The sequence below is a fragment of the Tasmannia lanceolata genome, unplaced genomic scaffold, assembly GCF_043159265.1.
Source record: "Tasmannia lanceolata isolate RefF3 unplaced genomic scaffold, GAP_Taslan_0.1 ptg000003l, whole genome shotgun sequence".
Lineage (NCBI taxonomy): Eukaryota > Viridiplantae > Streptophyta > Magnoliopsida > Canellales > Winteraceae > Tasmannia > Tasmannia lanceolata.
The window spans coordinates 59,677,935-59,703,263 of record NW_027518680.1 but is presented as its reverse complement, the minus strand read 5'-3'; the positions used below and the strand labels follow the sequence as shown (position 1 = coordinate 59,703,263).

Genomic DNA, 25,329 nt, shown 5'->3' with positions numbered 1-25,329 from the left:
TCATCTCCTACCCTCCTTTCCCTTCTCCCACCACTTGATAAATCAATATTTCATGGAAAAAACTTTCATGGCTGCCTAACATGGCCTCAGATCTTAAAAGTCTGGCTGCTGGATTTTTACTCATTCAATGTGGACCATTGCCTGTTTCTTGTTACCATCTGTAGGCATGCTTTATACTCTGTTCAATGAGGCTTTGTTTTTAAATAGATCCATTTTCAATCCAATTTTTTTATAGAAGTTTAGATTTTCCCAGATAATATGAAAGTTGGGAAATTTGCCACTAGGGCCAAAAAGGGAGAAAGACAAAGGGTAATAAGCATATGCCAATGTCAATAACCTGCAAAGAGAACCACATGATAAAAAAAAAAACAAACCTGCAAAGAGAACCGAGCGATCAAATAACAGATTATTTCATCACCTCCCTTTCAATTACATCCTAACACCATCACCCACTACTTACAATGCACTGCCTTCATTTGCGCCTCCAACTCCAAATCAAGAACCCTTTGTTCTACCTCCACCCAAAAAAAAAAATCACTGCTCCTTTTACCTCTACCTAAACAACCTCCATTTAATCTACCACCACACAAACAAAATGCCTTGGCTCTATCATTCCCCACGAAAAATCTCCACAAAGACTGCTAAAGAGATCTAGAAGTGTCTCAGTGAATCCGAAAGTATTGGAATCTAAGACGTGTCTGACATGAGTACTTCACACATTTTGAAGAATCCATGCAACATGGCTACAAGATGAAAGTGCCCAAGCTTTCCATACCAAAGTGGTTACCTTCTCCATTACGTTGCCCCGCCACATCGTAGCAACATAGAATTCATGCCCTAATGATAAGTTAACCTCATCACTCATAAACAAGGAAGCCATCACCTTAACACCACCGATTCCACAAACACCAGTAAAAGAGCCTGTTATCACCCCAAAGAAAGCACCATTAACTGCCAGGAAAAACAGAAGGAAATTATCAGTGTGGTAAAATCAGCAACATTACATAAATAGTTCGAATTGGCCGACCTACACAAGAAGGGACAAAAAGCAATGATAATCAGGGGACGGGAGTAAAATACAATCACGATAAGCAGCTTAGAAAGACCACCAATAAAATTTTCATGTGGGATTTGTTACAAACCTGAGGGCGAGCCTTAGTGCAACGGTAAGGTTGCTCCACTGTGACCTTGTGGTCACGGGTTCGAGTCACGGAAACAGCCTCTCTGCAAAGTAGGGGTAAGGATGCATACATCTAGCCCCCCCGACCCAGCAATGGTGGGAGCCTCGTGCATTGGGCCGCCCCTTTTTTTATTTGTTACAAACCTCTGCCCTACATTTTTTATTCCCTTTTTAAGGACATAGTTTTTCATTTTAAGATGGTAATTTTATAGTACTAAATGACAGAACATGCAACAGATCCTCCTTTTAATATTTAAACAAAGCATAAGGAGGTGTGCTATCATTTTACCACGGAATACTTTAACCAAAAGTATTGGCAACTGATATCCGCGCGAACATGTTTTGATAATGGGATGAACTCACCTTGTCTTTAATGTTTAACCTTTTAACCACCTGTCAAAGGCTGGTTAAAATTTCCAAAAAGCTCTCAGCTGCCTTTGATAGCTGTTTAAAACATAAAAGGCAAGGTGAGTTCGTCTCATTATCAAAACATGCTCGCACCTATATCAGTCGCCAAAGTATTTCTACCATGTTCATTGCATTTCAAGCTCAAGTCACAAACTTACTCAAGTAATAATTAAACAAGCTACAAATGTAATAAGCACCTTCTTATTCTGTGAGGAGCAGTTAAACTAGTGGTCTTTTCTTGGAGTAGCACCAACAATACAAACACGATTTCAGGTCAAAACCAGTCACAGTTTGCACCCTTGATTGTAGCCCATGTTAAAAAAATATAGTAACTGCATCAAACACATAAGTAGTCAGCAATTGACTTAATCCAAGTGAAGCAGTAGTTACTTTCTAGAAAGAGTAGCTGTGTCTGTAACTTTAACCCAATCTACAAGGATGTAGCCATTTCCAAGTATCGTCAACTCTAGTTACTTAGCATAACACAGTTAAGAGGAAGATCCATCAGAAATACCATGAATCGAACCTAACAATTCAAGATTTGAATATAAGAGAACCATATAAAATAAAATCATTTCAGCAGTTCCATGTTATTGCTATATGGTGTAGGGAACCGATGGGTTTCATCGTAATATAATCAACAACCAAACCAAAGACCCCTAAAGAATGTACAAAAGAAAAGAATCATCGATACATGTAAAAGACTCTAACATAAATTAAATCATCAGATACAACAACAAGTGAACATCTAACGTACTTTACAGGCTGCAACATCGTCGCCCAAACCTCACAGATTCGAGCACTTGGCAGTCAGCGGATCTCAACTAACAAAACTTACAACTTTTTCCGCAATCCGTACTATGCTTCTCAGCAAATCCTAGTTGCCTCTGCTCCACCTCCTGCCCTTTTTCAGCAAAAAAGACTCCGGAACTAAGTGATCTGATTTTCATCTTTCAGCCGTATGAGTGATACTGGCTGTTGATAGTTGTGTCCGTATTCGACTCTTTTAACTGAGCCCTGCTTATCATCTATGGTACTCTGGTTTTAACTGTGTGCTGTTGGCTGTGTTGTGAATGCTATTTCTAGCTGTAGGTACATCATGGTTATGTTTCCCTTCATATGTTGTGATGACGGCCTTTGGGTCAGATGAAGCTCTTTCGACATGTTTACGGACCTTGCAACCCACATTTGTACACTTGTAATAGCTCCTGCGTGTAAGCGATGGAAGGCTTTAGGAAAATATTTCATATATTCAGGTTACTAAAGATGCAGAAATATTCAAGATGGCAACAACAACTGCATGCAATGACATGTACAAAGAAATAACAGAGCAGATGAAGTTGCTCTTTGGACCAAGCTCATAAGGTCAAAGAATGCAAATCTAAGATTACAGTGCCTCTAGCATGGTTTTAAATTTCGGCTCAGAAAATGTGATTTTTAAAGGTTTTTTTTTTTTTTTTTTTTTTCGAAAATTTCGGCCAAAAAAACCGAAATTTCGGTTCATTATTGAAATTTGCTTTTTTTTTACCCGAATTTTGGCCGAAATTTCGGTTTCGGCTATGTCCGGAACCGGAACCGAAACCGAAACCGAAACTTATATCCCTGGCCTCTAGAACAACACGTCTAGGGGGAAGATGGTCCTTTGTGAAGGTAATGACTAATGACAATAAATGGATCATATGAACACCATACATACAGAAGTCAAGACCAACAAGCGCATATTTCTCAAAGCAATTCATGGACCATCAACTGGCATGCAAGCTGTATTTAAGTGTACTGTCCAACTTTACGAAGAGCATTCTTATCATTTCATGTTTATTTGTTAGGGCAAGTAAATTTTTAGGTTATAATAATACATTTTTTGGTCTTATTTATTCAATGATCCCTTTTTAGCATTTTATTAGTGCGCATGAGTAGTGATTTCGTATTGGGAATATATAAACAGTATGTAGATGAGTCAAGGTTTGGAGAAAAAGAATCAATGTGCACAAGGGGTTTTCTGGTAAGGCCTCACCTTTGACCTGCTAGGGTTTCTTTTACGGGTGCAACTCGGGTTGACTTTTGGGAGGCGATTTGAGCTTTTACCATAAAAACTGGGTCGGCTTCGGGTTGATTCCAATTCATATTTTTTAGCAAAAGCGCAACCCAGCATAGCCCAACCAGAATTAACCAAAAGCTTCATGCCGTCATTACCTTTTGATTTTCTGAGGGGTTTTTACAGTTTCAAAGGGCCTTTTCAAATAGATAGGGGTGAAACGGTTTCATCGGTCTCTTTGTTTGGCAGTTTGCAGCAGTCGTTTTTTCATGGGGAAAGACGAGTCAGATTGATTGAAGCCTAACCCAAAGAGAGAAGGGTCAAACGAGAAAATGGAAGCGCCGTTAAAGCCTTAATGTGAAGCAGCACCCTTCTCTTTCTTACAGTTGAATAAGAGAGTTAGCCTATTGAAAGCACGATCATGATTGGACCATTTCCTTCTTTGTCCCTTGGTGAAAGAGATTTTCCCAGGCAAGGAACCACCACTAGATTCTGGCTCAGAGGCGGAATTGGCATCGTGCTGCCAGAGGAAGGGGAATGTACGAGAGTAGCTTCCAACCCCCTATTCCTCCCTTCTTTGATTCCCTTGAATCAATTCTTCCTTGTTTGACCCCTTCCTTTGAAGTCAAGAATTATCGTTCTTTATTATTTTATTTTATTTTCTACTGGATTTCCTTGCTTTACTAACGAGCTAACCTACGAACCGCTCCTGCTACGGAAGCTAGAAGAATAAAGCAGAGTCAGACTATCACAACAACGCTCTGTGGGCTACAGCTGCCACAGCCGGCTCAGGGACAGAAGTGGGTTCATGCACAGAATTGGGTTCCAACGTCGTATCTATTCCGTCTGACCAGACGGGATCCTCTATAACGGGTTCACCGTGGTAAGTTGGTAAGGAGAGAAGGGGGTGGGGAAACGCAGAAATTAGTTTATACCATGACGATTTATATGGAAGGGCAGTTTTGTTGATGTGATCTAGGTAAGGAAATATGTGGATTGAATTTAGCAGTCAAGGATGAGCTACTGGTGCTACTCCCAAATCTCATGAGAGAAATAGGGCCGATGGTTGACCGACATATAGCTGCTTGACCAAGGATGTCCCACCACAAAAGAGAAGTGGAGTGAGGTTCCTCGTTAGAGGGACCGAATGGAACGCTTCTAAGAAGATACAAGTCGCCTGGTGGTTCAAGGAGTGCTCGAAAAACTAAAAAAAGAAGTAGGGGGGTGCACACTTCCCGCCTCTTGCAGGCTATTCCATAGGTCCTGATGCTCCTCCCGCCACTATCAGCTACTATCTATACATGAGTTCGCGATTCGTACAAATGGAACGCATCGCTTACTATAACTTTCCTTTATTGGGCTGGGCCATTTCATCAAATCTTTGAGAAGGGGCCAAAACTCCCCGGGGCAAACCGAGGAAATAACTCATCCAATTCATTATACAATAATCAAATCATGACCTACCTGGCAACTCTGAACGAGGAGAAGTGCGCAACCCACGTATGAAAGATCGGAATTCGCCTGGCCGGACATCCAATATATTGGGTCATTGCTAGGATCGTATCTTAGAAAAATCTTTAACAATGCAGCTAGTGTGATTATAACTGAAGACGCAAATTGACAAATATTCATGTTTTTTCTAAGATACGATCCTAGTAATTGAGTTAATTTTATGCAAAAGTAAAAACAGCTTTCACAGATGACCCGTTATGCATATCCTTCTACCATTTTACTTTTTCTGGTTTATTGATCTGTGGAATTTCCAATACATTCATGTCAGTTTCGGTGTATTGAACACTGATAGCAAGAAATTAATGTGAAAATTAAGATAAATAGTTCTGCATGCCTTCCTGTCACTTGCTAATTGTGTGATTTGCTTTAATTCCCCTCAGCACTTGCAAGCCTAACAGAGAGGAAGATCAATTTTCTGTTCTTTATAGGCAAGTAAAGATCAAACTCCTAAGTCCTAACCTCGATGTTATATGATTGGGCTCATCAGCATTAGAAGTTAAAAACATGGGAAAGAGGCAAAGAAGCCTGGCTAAACAAAATGCTAATGACCTGCAAGAAGTAATGTTGGAAGCATAGTCACAAATATCACGATAATTTGCAATTTTTTGATAAAATGACATAATCCGTAAGTTTCCCAAGATTTTGAAAAATCATCAAGATATCTTCATATTTTGTTTTTTACCGCAAAAGTATCACAATAAATTCACAATATTATTTTTTTCCTAATTTTATTCTTAAATTTTATATTTTATACATTTTAAATATTTAATTTTTCTAGTTTTCCCTGATTTTAAGTTTTAACACAAAATTAACAAAAAAAAGATATCCTAAGATACACCCTTCCCAAGAAATTCACAAGACAAATATTTATTACTATGGTCGATGACCCGGATGTGGAAATTATAAGGGACTAGGAACCTAAAGGCTGCTTCAGCTTGGGGTTCTCTATAAAGTCTGAAGGTTATTACCAATAAAATTTAAGGCTAATGAGGCAAGAGAAGGCACAAAACTAAATCAGAAGAGCTAAAATGAGATTTGTTTAATTTGAGCACCATATCATTGTCAATATATCAAAATGAGATCTTACATCACCACATAATGTTCATCATGAGAATTCTAGCTTAAATAGGAATAAATAGAATGTGCCATATTCTAGCCGGAACACAATCACAGACTGCTGGAACAGAAGGAAAGCTCATGACTCATATTTTGTTCCATAGCATGATTGAGCTGAAAACAGATATTCTGTTTTGAGGATTCACAATTTATCATGTTAATCCAATGTAGAAATATGTATTGTTCCAGTGCATTAATATGCTCAGTGGTTTCCAGAGTCATCTTTGGTTCATATAATCAAACAAAAGAAACAATCATATAATTTTAACATGTCTTTCACAGTCAAATCGACTGATAATTTTTATTCTTTTTTTTATTTATGAGTTGTATTAGCTCTGGATTAAAGTGCATTGCCAAGTGTGCACTTCTTGGTTTTGATTTCAAGAGACCGAGAGGTTCAGTACACCATTTAGAGGATATAATTTACACAATATTTCCTCAAGGATAAGTTAACATGGACAAGGAACAAGTATAAACTGTATTTCAATAGTCAATTTTCATAATGGAAGAAAAGAGAGACATACATGTAAAAGACTTCAATCAATCGACTAACACTACTGAGAGAAAACAGAATAGAGGCTTCCCATGAAACAAACTTGTTTTGTAGCAAGACTAATTATTACTGTTCTGTGCCAAGAGATAAACATGCAACTAAGAATGAGTTCACCACCTTGGATGAGGATTCCCTTTCACCACTTTCTGCCCATACTTTCGCCACCTGTAGCCGTCATCCAAAAGATCGACTTCACTAGTTGTCTGCAAGATGATCTTAGGCTCCGTGACAGCCTTGTGTGAAGAACCTGCTTCGGTTATGTTCCTGACAATAAAAAATATTTTTTTTTAAATATAAATAAAAAATAGTGGTTCAACAAAAAAAAATTGCAATATAAAGCAGATCTAAATTACTAGGAGCAGAAATCTTACCTTCTCTTTGGATCAGGTTCATTATCATCCCCATCATCTGTCCTCACATCAGCATCACCCACTTCCTCCTCATCACTTGAGCCGGATAACTGTTCCGCGGAGGCAAATCCAGATTCCTGATCCTTCCTAGATACCGGAGGACCAGCTATGATTTCATTTGATCTGCTCAGATTTCTAGTTTGACTAAGCGAACTCATCTCGGGATTCACAGGAAAATCGAAGTTTCCATTCGATTCGGCAGATACGGATGGCAAAAGGCCACCTCCTTTGGCACGCCTATTAGGTTGTGGTTGCTCATGACCATGCTGGCCCTTGTATATGATTTCAGTTATTTGTCCATCAAGAGAACGCTCGACCCTTTTCTTGACAGGACAATTAGGATGGGAACACTTGTAGTAGCTCCGAGGATATTCACTGCCTTTCACCTGCTTTTGTCCATACTTTCGCCAATTGTAGCCATCATCAGCGGGCTTGTCGACAATAAGGTTAGGTGGTTGAGATCTTAGATCGGAATGAGAGACCACTTGGGATTCCATGGTGGCGGTTTTAGCACTTGATGCTGATAGAGAAGAAGGATGTTCAGCTTGGATGTGTATATGAGATTGGGATTGGACGGCCTGAGCTGTGACCTCAGCCAGGGCCTGTTGATGGGACATTCTGAAGTGACCCTATGGAAATCTCATGGATCAATTAGAACAACAAACACCAATGACTTCATCTCTTTACAGTAATTTTGTTATTAGAAAATTTGGCATCAAAATGACAAGAAATACATCATAAAAGTCTTTGAAACCCAAGTCCATCTGACAAAAAGCAAATAAGCAATGTCATCTAACATATTTGGTATAAAATACAAGGTAATACCATCAGGAATATTTTCTATTTAACTCAGAAAGTGTAGCACTCTGCTTATTTACTCAGATGAAACCATCAGTCAATATAGATCAACAATTCTACAAGAAAACAAAAGGGCTTCTGAGCTTTGCTTCAGTTTTGGCATGTTCAGGCTGAATTTTGACAGTAGCGCATAGTTTTCTCCTACCTGTATTTTTCTTCTTTCCTGATTTTGCTGTAATTGACCACCTAGGTCATGGGCCTCACCCTTGCTTTAAAAAGTTTTACCATTAAAAAAAACAATTCTACAATAAAAGGATAGTAAGAAAAACTATTGACTTGTGACAACCAATACATTAGATAGCCTGACTCCATCTATCTAACATGCCACATGAAATCCATTGCAATCCATTGCCAGTCTTGATCTCAATTCCACATATATTTGCAAAATATAGTATCAAACACAAGAAATCCTCTTTAAACTAGAAGGGGTTTTAAGTTAAACTGATAAAAACCTTTTAATAGTTTCTTTTCAAAAGAAAGATGATAAAAATCTTCTAATAGTCAGAAAATTCCTCAATTACGCAAAGAATTACAGTCAACTAACACAAAACAGAAAACCCAAAGCTATCCAGTGCAAATTGTGTTTTTTTTAAGTAAGGATGAATCCCAGACCAAGGGACAGGAGCTATGACGCCAAACCCATAAATCAAGATATAGCAACAATTCTCAAACAAAGGAGGTTTTCGATTCGAAAGAACAGAGCTCATGAAAACACATACCATATGAAATTTACTGTCCAGTTTGAATCTATACATCCACCACATGTCATTTGCAAAACAAAAACAGGTGAGATTAGTAAATTGTAAGGTTATCCGAGTTCAAATTTTACAGATGAGGCTCAAAAGAAAAAGGAAAAAAAATTCGCACAAAGCAATTCTGCATAGTGAGCTAAATTCAGTTCCATTTATCAATGAAAATGCCACAAGAAATCTATCCATGGTCTGTTTTTCAATCTCCACCTTATTGTCCACAAAAACAAACATTAGACACCACCGATAACAATTGAAACTTCAAATTAAATTCCACATTTTTTACGGATAACAAGAAGAAGAAGAAGAAGAAGAAGAAGAAAGCAGCCTAAATCATTTGAACTAATAGTAGACGCAGATGAACCGAGAACAATGGAACCCAACCCCTAATCCCCATTCCCCATGTAAAAAAAAGAGTCAATATATTCTTCTCAAAAAAGTTACTAAATTGCATGAGCTCTGCCAGCCCAACAGATGAAATTCGATTGGTTCTTCGAAAATCATCTAAACTCAACTCAACTCACTAAGCCTTTGTCCCAAACTAGTTGGGGTCGGCTAATGAATCCTTTAGAAAATTTTCATGAAGAAGGTGAAAGAATCCACCCGGCTCAAATTGACTAAGTCTAATCCTGACACTAGTTGGGTTTGTCTACATGGATCATTTTCTTCCATTCTCTCCTATCCAAAGGTCATCATGTTCTCCATTATGTTCCTTAGAAAATCATCTAAATTACACAAAATAGGGTACACAAATCTTCCACAAGATATCGCAAAATCACCATCCCAAATCATTGGAATCCAATCAATCAATCAATCGAATCCAAAAACAAAGAGAAGAGACCGAGAAACAGAGTATGTATAGCACTACCTGACCAGAAGGAAAGAAGCCAGGAGAATCAAGCAAGCCGGTGGGGCTAAGACCAGGAGGAACCGTAAACAGTGGCGATTGCGCAATCGCCAAACTAAACGGTCGGTTTTGCTTAAACCCTAACCCATTGCCGGAATCCTTATCACCCTTATCACCGGCCGAATCCTCAGCCGAATTCTCCGGCGAGAAGGTGTGCCGCCGGGCAGGGAATGCAACCGGAGATGACATGGCGCCGGCAAGGAGTTGAGAGAAGGACCTGCAATCGGAATCGGGATAGTTATCGGAGAAAAATGAGGAGACGAGAGTCATGGGACCGGGACTGGTTTCAGCTCCCCAATTAAAGAGATTATCAAAGGAGGAACATGGTGGGAGAGCGATCATAGGCCGTGGAGGACCTACTGTCTTTGAAGCTCCTTCGTTTTCAGCCATGGCCTTTGATATCAGACTATTTGGGAACCACCATTATTAGGGTTTGTAAATCTATTTTCTGAACTCTGTATCTTGAATCCTCTTCGCTCTATTTAAGAACCTCCGTGATTAGGGTTTTAAAATCTCTTTTCTGAGCTCCGAAAGTCGTTCTATTCGTTCTATTTGAGAACCTCCGTGATTAGGGTTTCGAAACCTCTTTTCTGAGCTCCGAAAGTCGAATCCTCTTCGCTAAATTTGGGGATATCAATGATTAGGGTTTCTGAGCTCCGAAACTCGAATTCTATTCGTCCTATTTGAGAAATTAGGGTTTCTTAACCTCTTTTCTGAGCTCCGCAACTCGAATCCTCTCACAACTACTTGAGATCCACCATTATTAGGGTTTCTAAACCTTTTTCTGAACTCCGCAACTCGAATCCTCTCACACTACTTGAGATCCACCATTATTAGGATTTCTAAACCTCTTTTCTGAACTCCGCAACTCGAATCCTCTTCGTTCTATTTGAAATCCACCATTATTAGGGTTTCTAAACCTCTTCTGAGCTCCGAAACTCGAATCCTCTTCGTTCTATTTGAGAACCTCCGTAATTAGGGTTTCTAAACCTTTTTTCTCAGCTCTGCAACTCGAAACTCGAATTCTCTTCTTTCTATTAGAGAACCTCCATGATTAGGGCTTCTTAACTTCTTTTCTGAGCTCCGTAACTCGAATCCTCTTCGTTTTTTAGCCAATTTTAATCTTTCTTTCTAGTTTTTCAGAGGGATCTCGTTTTCATAATTAGGGCTTCTGAACCTCTTTATAAGTTATAGAACTCGAATCCTCTTCGATTTTTGCAATGTTTATTAGCCTTTTGTGGGATCTGAAAATCAATGCTAAAAGTCCACGAGGAGAAGACGAAGAAAACTATTGGATAATTATAAATTCGCACCCCCTTTAGGATAATTCACAACCCCTTTAATATGATTTGACGTCAAAAAGCAGTCAAGTCCGTAACAATTCACGTTACAAGGGTGCGAATTATCCCATGAGGGGTGCGAATTTATCTGCTCCCAAACTATTAACAGAGATTTTATTTCACTTATATCTTGAATAAATGACACTGAAATTTGCTCTAAATTAAATGAAATGCAGCCACCGAGGAAATGTGCATTGACTTGGTTACCCCCAACGACTTAATAGAATAACGGGATTGCCCTCACGTCTTCCTCTCCGTTGACGTTGAACTCTTTTCATAGTATAATCCTCTAATTTCAACGGCTGTTAAACGGGAGTGTGTCATTTTCGTTATTTTTAAAACAATAAGTCGTCGCACGTCGGACACGTGGTAGACCTGGCAAAAGTGACCCGGACCCGCGGGTCCACCCGGCCCGCCCGTAAATTCCGGGTCCAGGTCACCGATGTGTGACCCGTTTGCCGTAGAGACGTACAAAAGTTTTATTTTGGCCTTTTTTTTCGTAATTTTCAAAATTTTTTAATTTGTCATAATTTGTTAATTTTCTTTGTAGTTTTTTTGGTAATTTCCATATTTTAATACATTTGTTTGGCATTTTTTAAAGTAATTTTTCTACTTTGCTTCCATTTTTTCATAATTTTTCATTTAAAACTTATTATGCATGATTATTATATATTGCTATTATTTATTGCTAGCAACTTTGAGCAAATCGTACTTTGAATCTTTGAAGCAAAGGATGTCGACAAGCCGAAAAGTAGCCTCGGGGAAGGTGACTAGCAAATCCCTAAACTAATACGTCATAAATCAGGGCGATCTGCGGGTCGGCCCGGCCCGTACGGGCCAGGTCCAAGCATAGTGACCCGTAAAATTTTCCGGGTCATTTTAGCCCGGACCTGTATGGGTCGGGTCAAAACCGGCCCACCCGTTTGCCAAGTCTAACCGTGAGCATTAATCCAGTGGGACCCACCACGGATAAGTCAGATCCATCGGATCTCAGATCAAACGCCATATTCATGGGCAAAAGTTCATTGATCCCATGTTAGGACTCATTCCATCGGTCTGATCGTGTAGTCAGGAGTTAAGACAACCATGAGAGTCTATTACTTTCCATGGAAAGCTTTTGTTTTCATAATATTTTTTGGGATTTGTTAGTGTCCATCACAGAAGCCACTTTGCTGAGCGTCTGTCACATGCATGGTTTTAATTTCGGTCAACACCAAAACCGAAACACCCTGCAACTGAAATCGCCGAAATGTACCAAATTTCAGTTGAGATTTCAACTGAAATGTCGGTCGAATTTTCGATAAAATACTAATTTTTTATTTCTTTACAGAATTTCTGGCTAAATTGTGGAGACAAAAAACCAACATTTCGTGAGCTTCTACCGAATTTCGGTTTCAGTGCACCGAAATTATACCCGAAACCGAAACTTAAATCCATGGTTGCATGAGGGAGCAGTAACTTAGGCTCAGATTTTGTTTTATTCATTTAATTAATTCATATGAGGCGGATGCTCTCTCATGCAACAGACGCTCCGCGAAATGCTTTCTGGGATGGATGCTAGCAAATCCCATATTTTTTTCTTCCAAAAAGAGGAGATGAAAAGGGGTGGGGGAAGTGAAAGTGGGCGGCTGCACTTTTCCATTGTAGGGTTGATTAAAAAGGAATGAAAGGCAAAAGGCCTTTTTTTGTTTCTACCGGTGCTTGTCATCTCTTTGATAGGACTGAACTATTCTGAGTTGTCTCATTCTACTCCTACACTCGAAGATGAAAGGTAATACCACCAGATCAACAGACAGTCTAGCTTTTTAAAAAAAAAAAACAAAGCGTGAGGTGTAAAATGGTGAGCACCATTAGCGTTGCAACTTGGGTTGGGTTTTACCTGACCCGCATCGACCCAACCCGAAAATAACATGGATCGGGTTTAGAAATCACGGGTCTTGGGTAGGGTCAGGTTTTAAATTGGAAAACCCAACTCAATCTTGGGTAGGGACGGGTTTAAACAAAAAAACACCCTGAAACCCGACCGACTCATATGAGTCCACTGTGACTTTCTTAAAGATCTCTTGAATAACATAGAAAATTATTTCACAACATATTGATACAATTGTTTTTACTGAGGTGATCATGTCTGTTATGAGAATCCTTCTTAAAGTTATACACTTGATGACGTAAATTAGAAACTTTTGGTGTGAAGATTTGTTTTTTTTTTTCTACAATCTTTAAAATTAGTCACTATCCTACGCTAAAAAATGAAAATCCGACCCGACCCTAGAAACTATCTTGGGTAGGATCGGGTTTAGGAATCTCGGGTTTTCTTGTAACAATTTAGACCCGACCCGAGATAATTCTCACGTAGGGTAGGGTTTTGGAAAACCCGACCCGCCGACCCAAGTTGCTTAGGCACCATCCTATGAATGGGTTGCGTGAGTCCCACCCATCAAATCGTTAGGTATAAAATGGTGGGCCCACCCCATCAAAACATTAGCTGTGAAAAATGGTGGGGCCACACACATCAAAACATGGGTGTAAAATGGTGGCCGCACCCCATTAAAATATGACGTGTAAAATGGTTTACCCCTCCCATACCATGCATGAGGGGTGAAAAATTACATGTAAAATAATATTCCATGAAAAAAAAGAGCTCAGGCCTACAGCCTACTAGGTTAGTAATATTCCGTGAAAATGAAAATAATTTCCATGGAATATAAGTTTAGAAAATGCTGGAAAATTTATTTTCCATGGAAAAAATTTCTAAAATATTGTCTTCCAATAAAAATCCCCATGGATAACTAATGACAAGAAAAGATTCAGGTTACGTATATTTGACATGAGAGTTTACATGGCGTACCATAAAGAAGGGATTTGCTAGGGACCATAGCAGAAGGCATTTCTTCACGGATGGGCTGTTGCAAGTGAAGCAGCCACAGGCTCAGATTTGTCTTATTGATTTAATTCACCTGAGGTGGGTGCTTTCACATGCAACAGCCCAACCATGAAATGCCTTCTGCTATGGTCCCTAGCAAATCCATTTTCAGAAAGTGCAATGGGCCCACTTCTTAGTATGATCCAAACCGTTCACTTGATGGGTCATAACGTAAATAGGCTATACCTCATAAATTATCTCCACAGAATGATCCTAACCCACGATCTATTGGGGTTTATATAATGTGCAGACCCTCTACAGATCAGACGGTTAGGATCATCCCAATATCCCATCAACCGAATGGTTTCGATCATCGTAAGAAGTGGGCCCCACTGTAGTGAACTTAACACGCGCACACAATATAATATCTCTATATTATAGATAGATAGATAGATATATACCATACTATCATATTTTGATAATGACACCACTCACATTGTTTACACTTTTATAATTAGCTTTTCACGGCTGTTACAATACTCAATAAGCCATCAACATCTAACTAGAAAAGTGTAAAACAAAGTGAGCAAAGACATTATCAAAATATGTTAGTGAATAATGGCATCATTGTAAGGCACCCACCCTGCTAGCAAGGTTTTAAATTTCGGTTTCGGGGGTAATTTCGGTTCATTTTAGCTGAAATCTCAAAATTTCGGCCGAAATTCGGTAGAAGAGCTCGAAATGTCATTTTCTTGGGCAGAAATTTTGTAAAGGAATAAAAAATTAATATTTTATCAAGAATTTCGACCTTGAAATCTAGGTTTCGGAACATTTCGGTTTCGATCCTCACTGAAATCCGAAATTTCGGATTTCGGCCGAAATTTAAAACCTTGCCTGCTAGTACTTTTACTATATCAGCATCTAACGGGTTGCCAAAACCCAATTCGAGAAATTTAAAATTGGTGTCAACGAGAGATTTCCGACTCTGATGACTTGACAGCAAGAATTCGTGCACACCTGAAACTCTTCAAAAGGCCTGTTCTGAATCTGTCTTTCAATCATCAAACAAGAAACTATATTGGCAAGATTTGTAATCACAATTCAATGCAACCATGGTCTTGAATAACAATGGGAAGTGCAATTCAATTAGAGCTAATATAAGAACTGAATTCAAATAAATATAACTTACGGGTCCAATATAAGAGACGGTCTAATGCTCAGAGCTCAGAGCGATCCCGTCCTCAATGAATTCGCAACTGATGATAACTCAACCTGTTTTCGCTTCTCCTTAATAATTTAATCTCACAAGGATATTGTTGAATTTGTGTAGAAGTCCAATGTGCTTATGGGTACTCTTGGGGGGGAGGTTTTGGAGCTGAGAGAAATCACAAATAATGCATATGGAACAACAGATGATACAACTGGTTTGGGTTCTTCAGCCACATGAGCATCATTGCATGCTATGGCGTCTCCTCGTACGGCAATTTGCAAGCACCTAATGGGCTCTTTGACTTGTATTGGCCAAGCATTTCGGCTACGGTTCTGCACCGGCATTGGTTTCCTGGTCGGATGACATCTCCATAAACAGCCATTTCGATTATATCGAGCTCCTTATCTGCAGGGTGGAGATCAGTGTAGTTCCAAAAGAGTCATTATCTGAAGTTCATGGGCAAAGCGAAACACAAAAAGAAATTGAAATGGAACAATGAAGGCATTCAATTCTAGCCCAAGGGATTATATTAACCTTACTGCTTTCATCTTTTTTCTTCGAAATATCAAGAGGACAAGAATAGTGACTTCCAGGTCACCAGTCCAACTATTCATTACTCTTAATCGTGGTTTTAAATATCGCGATATATCAGCTGGTATATTGATATATATTGGTATCGACACCCTTATGAGATGTCGATATAATGGGAATATTTTGGAACATTCCCAATCTCAACTCAACTCAACAAAGCCTTTGTCCCAAATTAGTTGGGGTTGGCTAAATGAATCCTTTAGAAAAAATTCATGAAGAAGGTAAAAGGAATCTACCCGGCTCTAATCCCAATATTGGCTAATATATTGGTATTGGAGAGGGTCCGATATGGCCGATATATCGGGACCTTCAAACCTCGCTCTCTACCAAGCATGCATTTTATCTTTCTTGTGTGAAGGATTCATAACCTTGCTAATATATTGATATTGGAGAGGTGTGAAGAATCTACCCGGCTCTAATCCCAATATTGGCTAATATATTGATATTGGAGAGGGTCCGATATGGCCGATATATCGGGACCTTCCAACCTCGCTCTCTACCAAGCATGCATTTATCTTTCTTTTGTGAAGGATCAAAAACCACTTTCTAACATGGGTGTAGTGAGAGATGGTCTGGGGCAATGTGAAGAGCACAAAAGTTCGCAGATCGGAGTGAGCTTCTTGGAGAAGGCAAGATAATGGCTTGGGAGACCGGAGATGCCAGAGATGTAGTTTCAGGAATTTCCGAACAAGAGCGGTCTCCTGGATCTGTGGCAAGATTTGGTCGGGGGCGAATTTCAACTTTCCTTGGAAAGATGAAGTCAGTCAGGGTAATAGTGTGGGATATACAGAGTCTGTGAAGCAGCTACCTAATGAAGCGGGATGAGCCTCTGTACTTGGTGATCCATTGCTTCTTCAGCCTCCAGTTCAAGGAAATCAAACCCAATCCCATCCAGGGATAGGAAGGATCCACCCTACAAAGAGTACAGGGACTCATAGTATCTAACAATCTTGTCAAGAATGGAAACCAGGTCATCACATCAAGAGCCCCCGATTAACAAAGGGTGGATGTGACTCACCCTTCTCCTGACTTTATTACCAAAAAGAGACAAACATATAGGGGCCCCAATGCATACAGGGTATTACCAACCCAATTACAACATTAAAAGGAGAATAGTTACAAATGTGCTATTCTTCCGTAGTGCTGTCATTCCAATCTTCCTCGGGTGTAATATGAACAATCATCGACGATAGCGAGACACCTTCTTTAGCCAGGCCGTCCACCATCTCGTTTGCCGATCTGCTTCTATGCTCGATAGTAGGCTTTAGAGCGCGTATCAAATCCCTTACCTCTGTGATGAACTGTTGTAGTCTCCATGGTCCGTTTGAAGCGCTGGTGGCCCACGCAATTGTGTTTGATGAATCTCCTTCAATGATGAGTCGTTCACGCCTATTTATCAAAAACCATTCGAGGCCATAAAGGAGAGCCCTCACCTCAGCTTCATTTGTATCACAGATGCCCATAGGTCCCAAATACGACATTAGCACCTTTTCTTTAGAATTTCGAATCACACCCCCAATCCCAGCTTTTTCAGGATTACCAATCGAACTGCAGTCGAAATTTAACTTAGCCATTCCATGGGTGGGGCCATCCACAGTGGTGTTATCTTGTCCTTGATCTTCCTTTCCCAAATCACAGCATTCCAGTTCCTTAAGATCTCGCCGATGCTATAGGTGATTCCCACTCTATCTTTTATCCACAAGATTATGTCAATTTTGATTTCCAAACCGAAATGGTTCAGACTCTTTTCCTTTTTTTTCAAAGATCCGACTATTTCTCTCCTTCCATACGTTCCATATAATAACATACGGGATAATTTTTTTTTGGAAATATTTTTTTTAAGCATCACAATATTATTTCAGTGGATTGACAGACCATGAATTTTATCATCACTTCGAACATACGGGATAATCTTCCACATATCTTGGCCAACATTACCGAAGGGTCCTCCACTCCAACTTGTTAGAACCTTTGATATGCTGTTTGGAAATACCCTTCTCCTAGCACTGGTACTCTTCTTTTAGAATTATGAATCCTAATACCCAAATGATAAACAGATAATGATAAAAACATTCACAACCCACCATGAATTACTTCCCTTACTACTTCAATTTTGCTAATAATCCACCTTTTTTTGAGAAAGGTGATTTTATTGATTTGAAATAGTCTTACATGTGAATGGAGGGGACAGGTTGTCCCACAACCCTAGTTAAGGTACAAATATAAGAACTTTGGGGAAACAAACCCCTATTTCCGAAGCCTAACTGTCCTGAGATACAATGAAAACACTCTCTACCACGCAACTGCTTTCCACCCCGGCCTTTGCTAACTCGTCCACCTTTTCATTTGCGGACCTAAAGATATGCAAGAAACTCGGCCGAATCATCTTGCAGCAGTCCTGAATTTCCACAATGTTATTAGAGAGTTTCCAAGTACCCGGGGCTTCACCTCTTGCCCAAGAGATGACGTTCGAAGAGTCTCCCTCCATAATCCACCCTGATGACACATAATAAACTTCTGCACATGATACAACATTTTTGGGAACTCTTCTTGATTCACTTTGGTTTATTGATATTGACATCTATAGTAATCATAATACTTTTGATTATTCACATATTTCATGACAATCCCATGCTCTCAAAGTATCTAAGTAGATGTCACCTTTGATAGAGACATTTTACTGGACTCCATATTACTGTAATCTGTAGAAAGATGCATAAACTACAAAGCAAACATATGGGTCTGGGAAAGCTTGCACCATGGGAAATAATAGATCCAGAGGATGCAGCCGACCCAAGCACACAAATATGATAGGAGATAGGAGATAGGAGATAGAAGAGCCTTCACATTAGCAATTTAGCATCATCCGCCACCGCATAAGCATTTAAGAAGCTATGCATCTTAGACAAGTTATAGATTTAACTGTGAAGAAAAATGGAAAGCTTTCAATGAGGGCAATAATAGTTCCACGGTGTGCAGATGACACAAGCACAATAATCTAATAGGAGATGGGACTTAGAAGAGCCTCCACATTAGCATCGCCCACACCTCAGAAGCATTTAATAAGTTATGTGTCTGAGACAAGTTAAAGTCTTAGCTGTGAAGAAAAATACAATCTTAAAACATGATAAATGCTTTGATAACATTATATACCTACTATCATGAGAAAATTTGCTCATTCCACACAGCAAAACATAGACTAATGGTGTCAACCCGAGCCCAATCTCTCTCTCTCTCTCTCTAACAAGAAATACAAATGAAACGACAATATTTAACGCAAGTTCAGCCAACTCATTCAAGTTATCCTCCATTCATATTGATGCAAACCATGATTTTCAGGTGCTTTTGCAGGATTTTCCGTCCATATTACTTGAAAATATCTCAGTTGACGTAAAGTAGGGTAGTCATTAAGGAAAAAACTACCTTAGCATTCTATCCACTAGATTTGAAATTTTGGGTCAAATTTTGGTTCGTAAAATAAAAGAAACAAATAAATCCAGTGTGTATTGAAGTGGGTTTCTGCTCTGTATTGACAACAAAAACATAGCATAACAATTCTCCTAGAATTTGGATAACAATTGGGTATAAACGGTGGATTGGAAACAAAAGAAACAGAAAGCCATTACAGGGACTATAAAAGAAGAGCAACCTAAAATTACAGCAGAGAATCATGCTACATACCAGTAAATTTGACGTCGCAGGAGAAACCCTCCAATTTGGTTTTGTCCAACCATTCCTTGCTTGACTTATACCTGTTCACCCTCGTCTGAAGGATTTGGCAGTTCTCTACTGTGGATTCTCCACCTGTAACGCCAATTAAATTTGATAAACAAAACCCACAACACAAAGACGAGGAAGAAAATTTTGATGTGTAGTTATGTAGCATTATGAAAAGAACCCTCACGTATCAAATAGTCTGAAAATCCATTGCATGGTTAACTAAGGATTGGAAACAAACTCGCCAATGATATGCAAACTGCAGGTGATGTATGAAAAAAAATAATCAGCAGATACACTAGATTGCCAAAGTACGAATTTTTTTTTTTTTTTTGGAATGGCGAAGGAAGTAGATTGATTAAAAGTAGGATTAGGATGATTCACCATCAATTGGACAGAGATTAATGTAGATCTCAAGAGGCAGGTTAAGAATCTTAATGTTGATCATGTGTGACAGAAGACAACTAATTTGTCATTTAAAAAAAGACAATTAATTAGATTGGAAGAAGCACACTTCAACTGATACAAAAAGGTATCCACAAGGAGAGTAGGTGAACCAGAGAGCAAGTAAATAGGGGGATCCAAGGTCCATCTGAATTTGTTGGGTAAGCCTTCCCTTCATAAAATCTTCAAAAGAAAATGAACCAAAATAACCCTACATTTCCATGGCATAAACATTGTACATGTGTTTGGTGATCGGGCTCGGAAACGCCGTGCCTTTCCAAACAGGGCCTTAAAGAGATCACTATTCTTCTCTCTTGTTTATCTACTTTGATTACAGATTTCAGTAAGCTTCCATTGATAGAGCTTTTACAATATCACATACCACAAACCCTAAAAAGCCCATTAACCCAATTTCAAAACAAAACCATCAATCCATTTCCCCCTAAAAACACTACCCAAATAACTCATTTCAGAAGAAATCATCAATACCCACCTAAAAAAATAAAAGAGAAAAAAAACCCTAAAAAAAAAAAAAAACTGCAAAGCAAGAAACCCCAGTTACCAAAACAAACATCACAACCCCAAATTCAAAATTTGAAAATGAAACCATAAACAAACAGCATGAAATGAGAAAGAGGGGAATTAGAGTTACCTTTTGAAAAGGGAATGATGTGATCATATTCGTAACAAAGGCAACCAAGGCAGTTCCGAAAACGCTTGCAGACTATGTTTCCGGCACCATCTTTACGCCAGCGGTCGGGGTGTCGGTCGGAGACCACGTCGGCGTTTTGCCAGCACTTGGCTTTGGTCTTTGCATCGAAGAATCTCGGCCTCTCCTTCTCTTCTTTTTTAGGAGAATTCGGTCGAGAAGATTCCATTCTCACCACTCACCTTCACCTCCTCTTCCTTTTATACTTGGAACCCATTACTACCATATATGTCTCATGTAACAAAAAGTGCCATCATACTCCAAAGTAGGGAAACTCCTTGGGCGGGTGGGAAACCCGTTTCCCCAAAAAACACGTTTCTAGTGGCCGCCTTTCCCATAAAATGCGTTTCGGAGACGAAATAGAATCATTATGGAGTGCGAGATAGAGCCATTGATCTTGAGCCCACTTTGATCAGAGCCAAATTATAGAGATGGGTGAAGCATGAGCATTAGAGTGGTCCTTCTCTCAACATATAGACACAAAATTTAAAGAATTCAAGCATATGGGTAGGGTTACAACTTGGGTCGGGCATGGGTTGGGTTTAGAAATCATGGGTCTTGGGTAGGGTCGAGTTTTTAATTGGAAAAACACCCGACTCAATCTTGGGTAGGGTCGGGTTTTAAAGAAAAAAAACCTGAAACCCAACCCGACTCATATGGGTGCACTGTGACTTTATTAAATATCTCTTGAATAACATTGAAAATTATTTTCCAGCATATTGATACAATTGTTTTGATTGAGGTGATCATGTCTGTTATGTGAAAATATAGTGTCCTTCTTAAAGTTATACACTTGATGACATAAATTTAGAAATTTTTTGTGTGAAGATTTGATTGTTTTCTACAATCTTTAAAATTAGTCACTATCCTACACTAAAAAATGAAAACCCGACCCGACCCGAGAAACTATCTTGGGTAGGGTCGAGTTTAGGAATCTCGGTTTTTCCTGTAAAAAATTAGACCCGACCCGACCCGAGATAATTCTAGGGTAGGGTAGGGTTTTGGAAAACCCGACCCGCCCGACCCGAGTTGCACCCCTACATATGGGAGGTGCATAATGAAACCGGAGAATACTCTTACTTTCTTTTGAATAGGAAAGCAATTTTATTAAGACTGACACTGTAGAAATGTCATTGTTAAGATAACAAAATCACATCCATTAGAGTAATTTCACTCTAGTAGCAATTTAAGGGTCACAGCAATTACTAGGCATTAAAATTCACATGCCATAGGCAACAACTTACTTGATCATCACATTTTTCATGATTAGTGGCATTTTTGTCATTACTCTTGAATAAGGGGTATTTGGCTCAATTTTACCCGATTTACGTATTTTGATCAACTTTATGACATGGAGGTATTTTAGTCATTTTCCATAACTATGGGTATTTTGGTCATTTTCCATAACTATGGGTATTTTGGCCATTTTTTATGACTCAGTAGTATTATGGTCATTTTACCTAACATGGAGTATTTTGATCATTTTTATATCATGGGGGAATTTTATTCATTTTCCATGACTCAGTGGTATTTTTGTATTTTCCGTAACTTCTAGTGATTTTTACCCTATATGGGGTATTTTGATCATTTTTCTGTCATGGAGGTATTTTGATTATTTTATACCATAGGGTTATTTAAGTCATTTTCCATGACCCAAGGTGTTCTTGTCATTTTTACCCAATATTTGGTATCTTGGGTAGAAACAGTGAGGAGAAGCAGCATGTGCATAAGATGAGTGTAGCGGAGATGCGAATGCTTAGATGGATGTGCGGCCACACAAGGTTAGATTGAATTAAAAATGAAGACATCCGTACAAAGGTGGGGGCGGTACCAATTGAGGAGAAAATGAGAGCACCGCTTAAGATGTTTTGGGCATATCCAACTTAGGTCTTTGGACGCTCCAATAAGAAGAAGTGACTCATGCCAAGTTGATGGAGTAAAAAGAGGTAGGGGCAGACTGAAAACAACTTGGGTAGAAACAATGAGAAAAAAACTTGATGGCTAGGAACATAATAGAGAACATTACCTCGGATAGGAGAGCATGGAAGAAAATGATCCATGTAGACAAACCCAACTAGTGTCAGGATTAGACTTAGTCAATTTGAGCTGGGTAGATTCTTTCACCTTCTTCATGAAAATTTTCTAAAGGATTCATTAGCCGAACCCCAACTAGTTTGGGACAAAGGCTTAGTTGAGTTGAGTTGAGTAAGTGGTATCTGATCATTTTTAAGTTATTGGTATATTTTAGTCATTTTGCACAACTCAAGTGTGTTTTGGTCATTTTACTCGATATAAGGGGTATTTATGTCATTTTCAATAACTCAAGGTTATGGTCATTTTTACCTGATACAAGGTATCTGGATCATTTTTATATCATGGGGGTATTTTAGTCATTTTCAATGACTAGGGGTATCTTAGTTGTTTTTCATGACTAGGGGTATTCTTGTCATTTTTACACGATATGGGGTATTTTGATCGTTTTTTATTAGGGGGTGATTTTATTTATTCACCATGACTCGGTGGTATTTTGGTCATTTTTAACCGACATAGGGGTAGCTATTCTAGTCATTTTACGGTGGGGTATTTTATCTTTTTATTAGACATTGCAAAATGGGACCCGTACCCGCGGGTACACTTGGCCCGCAGGGGTACGGGTACCAATTTCATTACCCGCGAAAAAAAATACCCGCACCCAACCCATACCCGTGACCCACGGGTGGGTCTGGGTTTGGCATTGGTGCCCGCGGGTTACCCGCCATTCGGTTTTCAACTTTTTATTCTTAAGGCCTAAACACTAAACAGTAAAAAATAGACTATGTGGGTGGGCTAACAAAACAAGTCAAAGCAATCAGACTATGTGACAGGTATCTTTGGTTGTACCAAAACAAACACTTGTTAAAGTAAATGAAAAATTGTATGATAATGGGCGTATAAACATGTACTCATCATCCCATCCTTGATATTTGATCCAACAACAGCTGACTTGTTAAGAAGTTATTGTTGGATTAAATATCAAGGCTTGTACATCCATCGTACCACCTTTATGTGTTCATACACCCATTCATCATATAATTTCTTTTGGTAAATATATATATATATATATATATATATATATATATATATATATATAATTTCTTCTTTAAATTTGTTGGGTTACCTGTGGGTATACCCGTACCCGCCCGGGTGGGTTCCGGGTTCATGAAAGGCTACCCGTACCCGCGCCGGTATTTCTTACGCGTACCCACCGGTACCCGTACCGCACGGGTTTCTCGTTTGCCAGGTCTACTTTTTATGTCATAAGTGCATTTTAGTCATTTTCCACGACTTACGGGTATTTTGGTCATTTTCACCCAATCAGGGGTATTTTGGTAATTTTTCATGATGCAGGCATATCCTAAACTTGACTGATGTATTTTGATCATGTTTTGGGGGTATTTTAGTCATTTGTCATGTATATTAGGTCACTTGAGAGGAGATTTAACTCATTTTTCTCCACCCATTCCAGGAATCAGAATACCACGCCCTTGGGCGGGTATTAAAAAGCACCAAATATTCTATCGTTTATTCTGATCGGAGGTAAGCATCATTACCCATTCAATATGCAAGCGAATCCAAATGCTAGAATCGCATAAATCAGAATGAGATACTGATACCGATTCCCGATTCCAGCAGTCCAAACGCACCATAGAGTATGAATTTAAGGCAGTCCAAACGCACCATAGAGTATGAATTTAAGGACTACCAATGAAACATGGTCAACTTTTGACCTTCACTAGCAAGTCACTATCTCAACTACATCAGAAAGATTTCAATGTATGATAAAGACATTATCACAATGATTCACACAATCACACTTACGACAACGAATTTCTCGTAATGCCATTTGGATTAGCAAATGCATCATTTACTTTCAGAATTTGATGTATAAAATGGGGTCCAGATGCTAAAGAGGCCTTCCGAATCAAGGTGGCAATTGGGCCGTGCCGGCCCGCGGCACGCCCGGCACGGCACGATTGCTACAGTGACGTGGGCCGTGCCGGGCTAGGCTTGCCGGCCCGCCGGCACGAACCGGCACGGCCTGCGGCATGGCAAGGCACGACCCACTGGTGATTTTGCCTTTGTTTTTTTGTGCTTTTTTTTTAAATTTTTTGTGTTTTCTCAAAAATACCTCTTAAAGTAAGAAAAAACGGCTAGTGAGGGGGGTAATTTCGAAAATTACATTGGGTAATTTCTTGTGTTCCAAAAATACCATTCTCAACAACTATATTTGGATTACACATGTTTTTACTAAAATAACCCCCCAACAACTATATTTGGGGGTACTTTAGGGATTTCACATGTTTTTACCAAAATAAACCCCCCAACAACTATATTTGGGGGGTACATTAGTGATTTTACTTGTTTTTACCCAAATAACCCCCCCCCCCAACAACTATATTTGGAGGTACTTTAGGGATTACACATGTTTTTACCAAAATAACCCCCACAACAACTATATTTTGGGAGTATTTTGGTAACTCATTATATTACAAGACTTATAAATATCACTCCCCCTCACTTCATTTCTTACCCTCAATTACTCTCTTATTACTTTCTTATTACTCTCACTCTTATTGCTCTCTCTTTCATATTACTCTCTCTAATCTTCTCTCTAATTACATCAAATTCTCTTATTACATCCAATTATTTAATCCTTCTATCTTATTACTCTCTCTAATCCTTCTCTT

The 25,329-nt window shown here is 39.1% G+C and overlaps 1 protein-coding gene, 1 non-coding gene and 1 pseudogene across 3 annotated transcripts; all 3 read right to left on the bottom strand.

Moving 5' to 3' along the window:
• Positions 1-2,128: 2,128 nt before the first annotated feature.
• Positions 2,129-10,974, bottom strand: LOC143857320 (putative WRKY transcription factor 4; annotated as a pseudogene). Its single transcript, XR_013238617.1, has 4 exons — positions 9,690-10,974; positions 7,176-7,843; positions 6,922-7,068; positions 2,129-2,796 (listed from the first exon to the last, which is right to left on the bottom strand). The product of XR_013238617.1 is annotated as a putative WRKY transcription factor 4 (transcript).
• A 4,003-nt stretch (positions 10,975-14,977) lies between these two features.
• LOC143863827 (HNH endonuclease domain-containing protein) lies at positions 14,978-20,875 on the bottom strand. The gene is made up of 3 exons (XM_077374607.1): positions 20,546-20,875; positions 19,414-19,536; positions 14,978-15,546 (listed from the first exon to the last, which is right to left on the bottom strand). The coding sequence occupies exons 1-3, from the start codon at positions 20,769-20,771 to the stop codon at positions 15,392-15,394; spliced, it is 504 nt and encodes a 167-aa protein (XP_077230722.1). The 5' UTR covers positions 20,772-20,875; the 3' UTR covers positions 14,978-15,391.
• LOC143870195 (small nucleolar RNA snoR14) lies at positions 17,557-17,630 on the bottom strand. Its single transcript, XR_013244985.1, has one exon. It is a non-coding gene; the product is annotated as a small nucleolar RNA snoR14 (small nucleolar RNA).
• Positions 20,876-25,329: the final 4,454 nt, after the last annotated feature.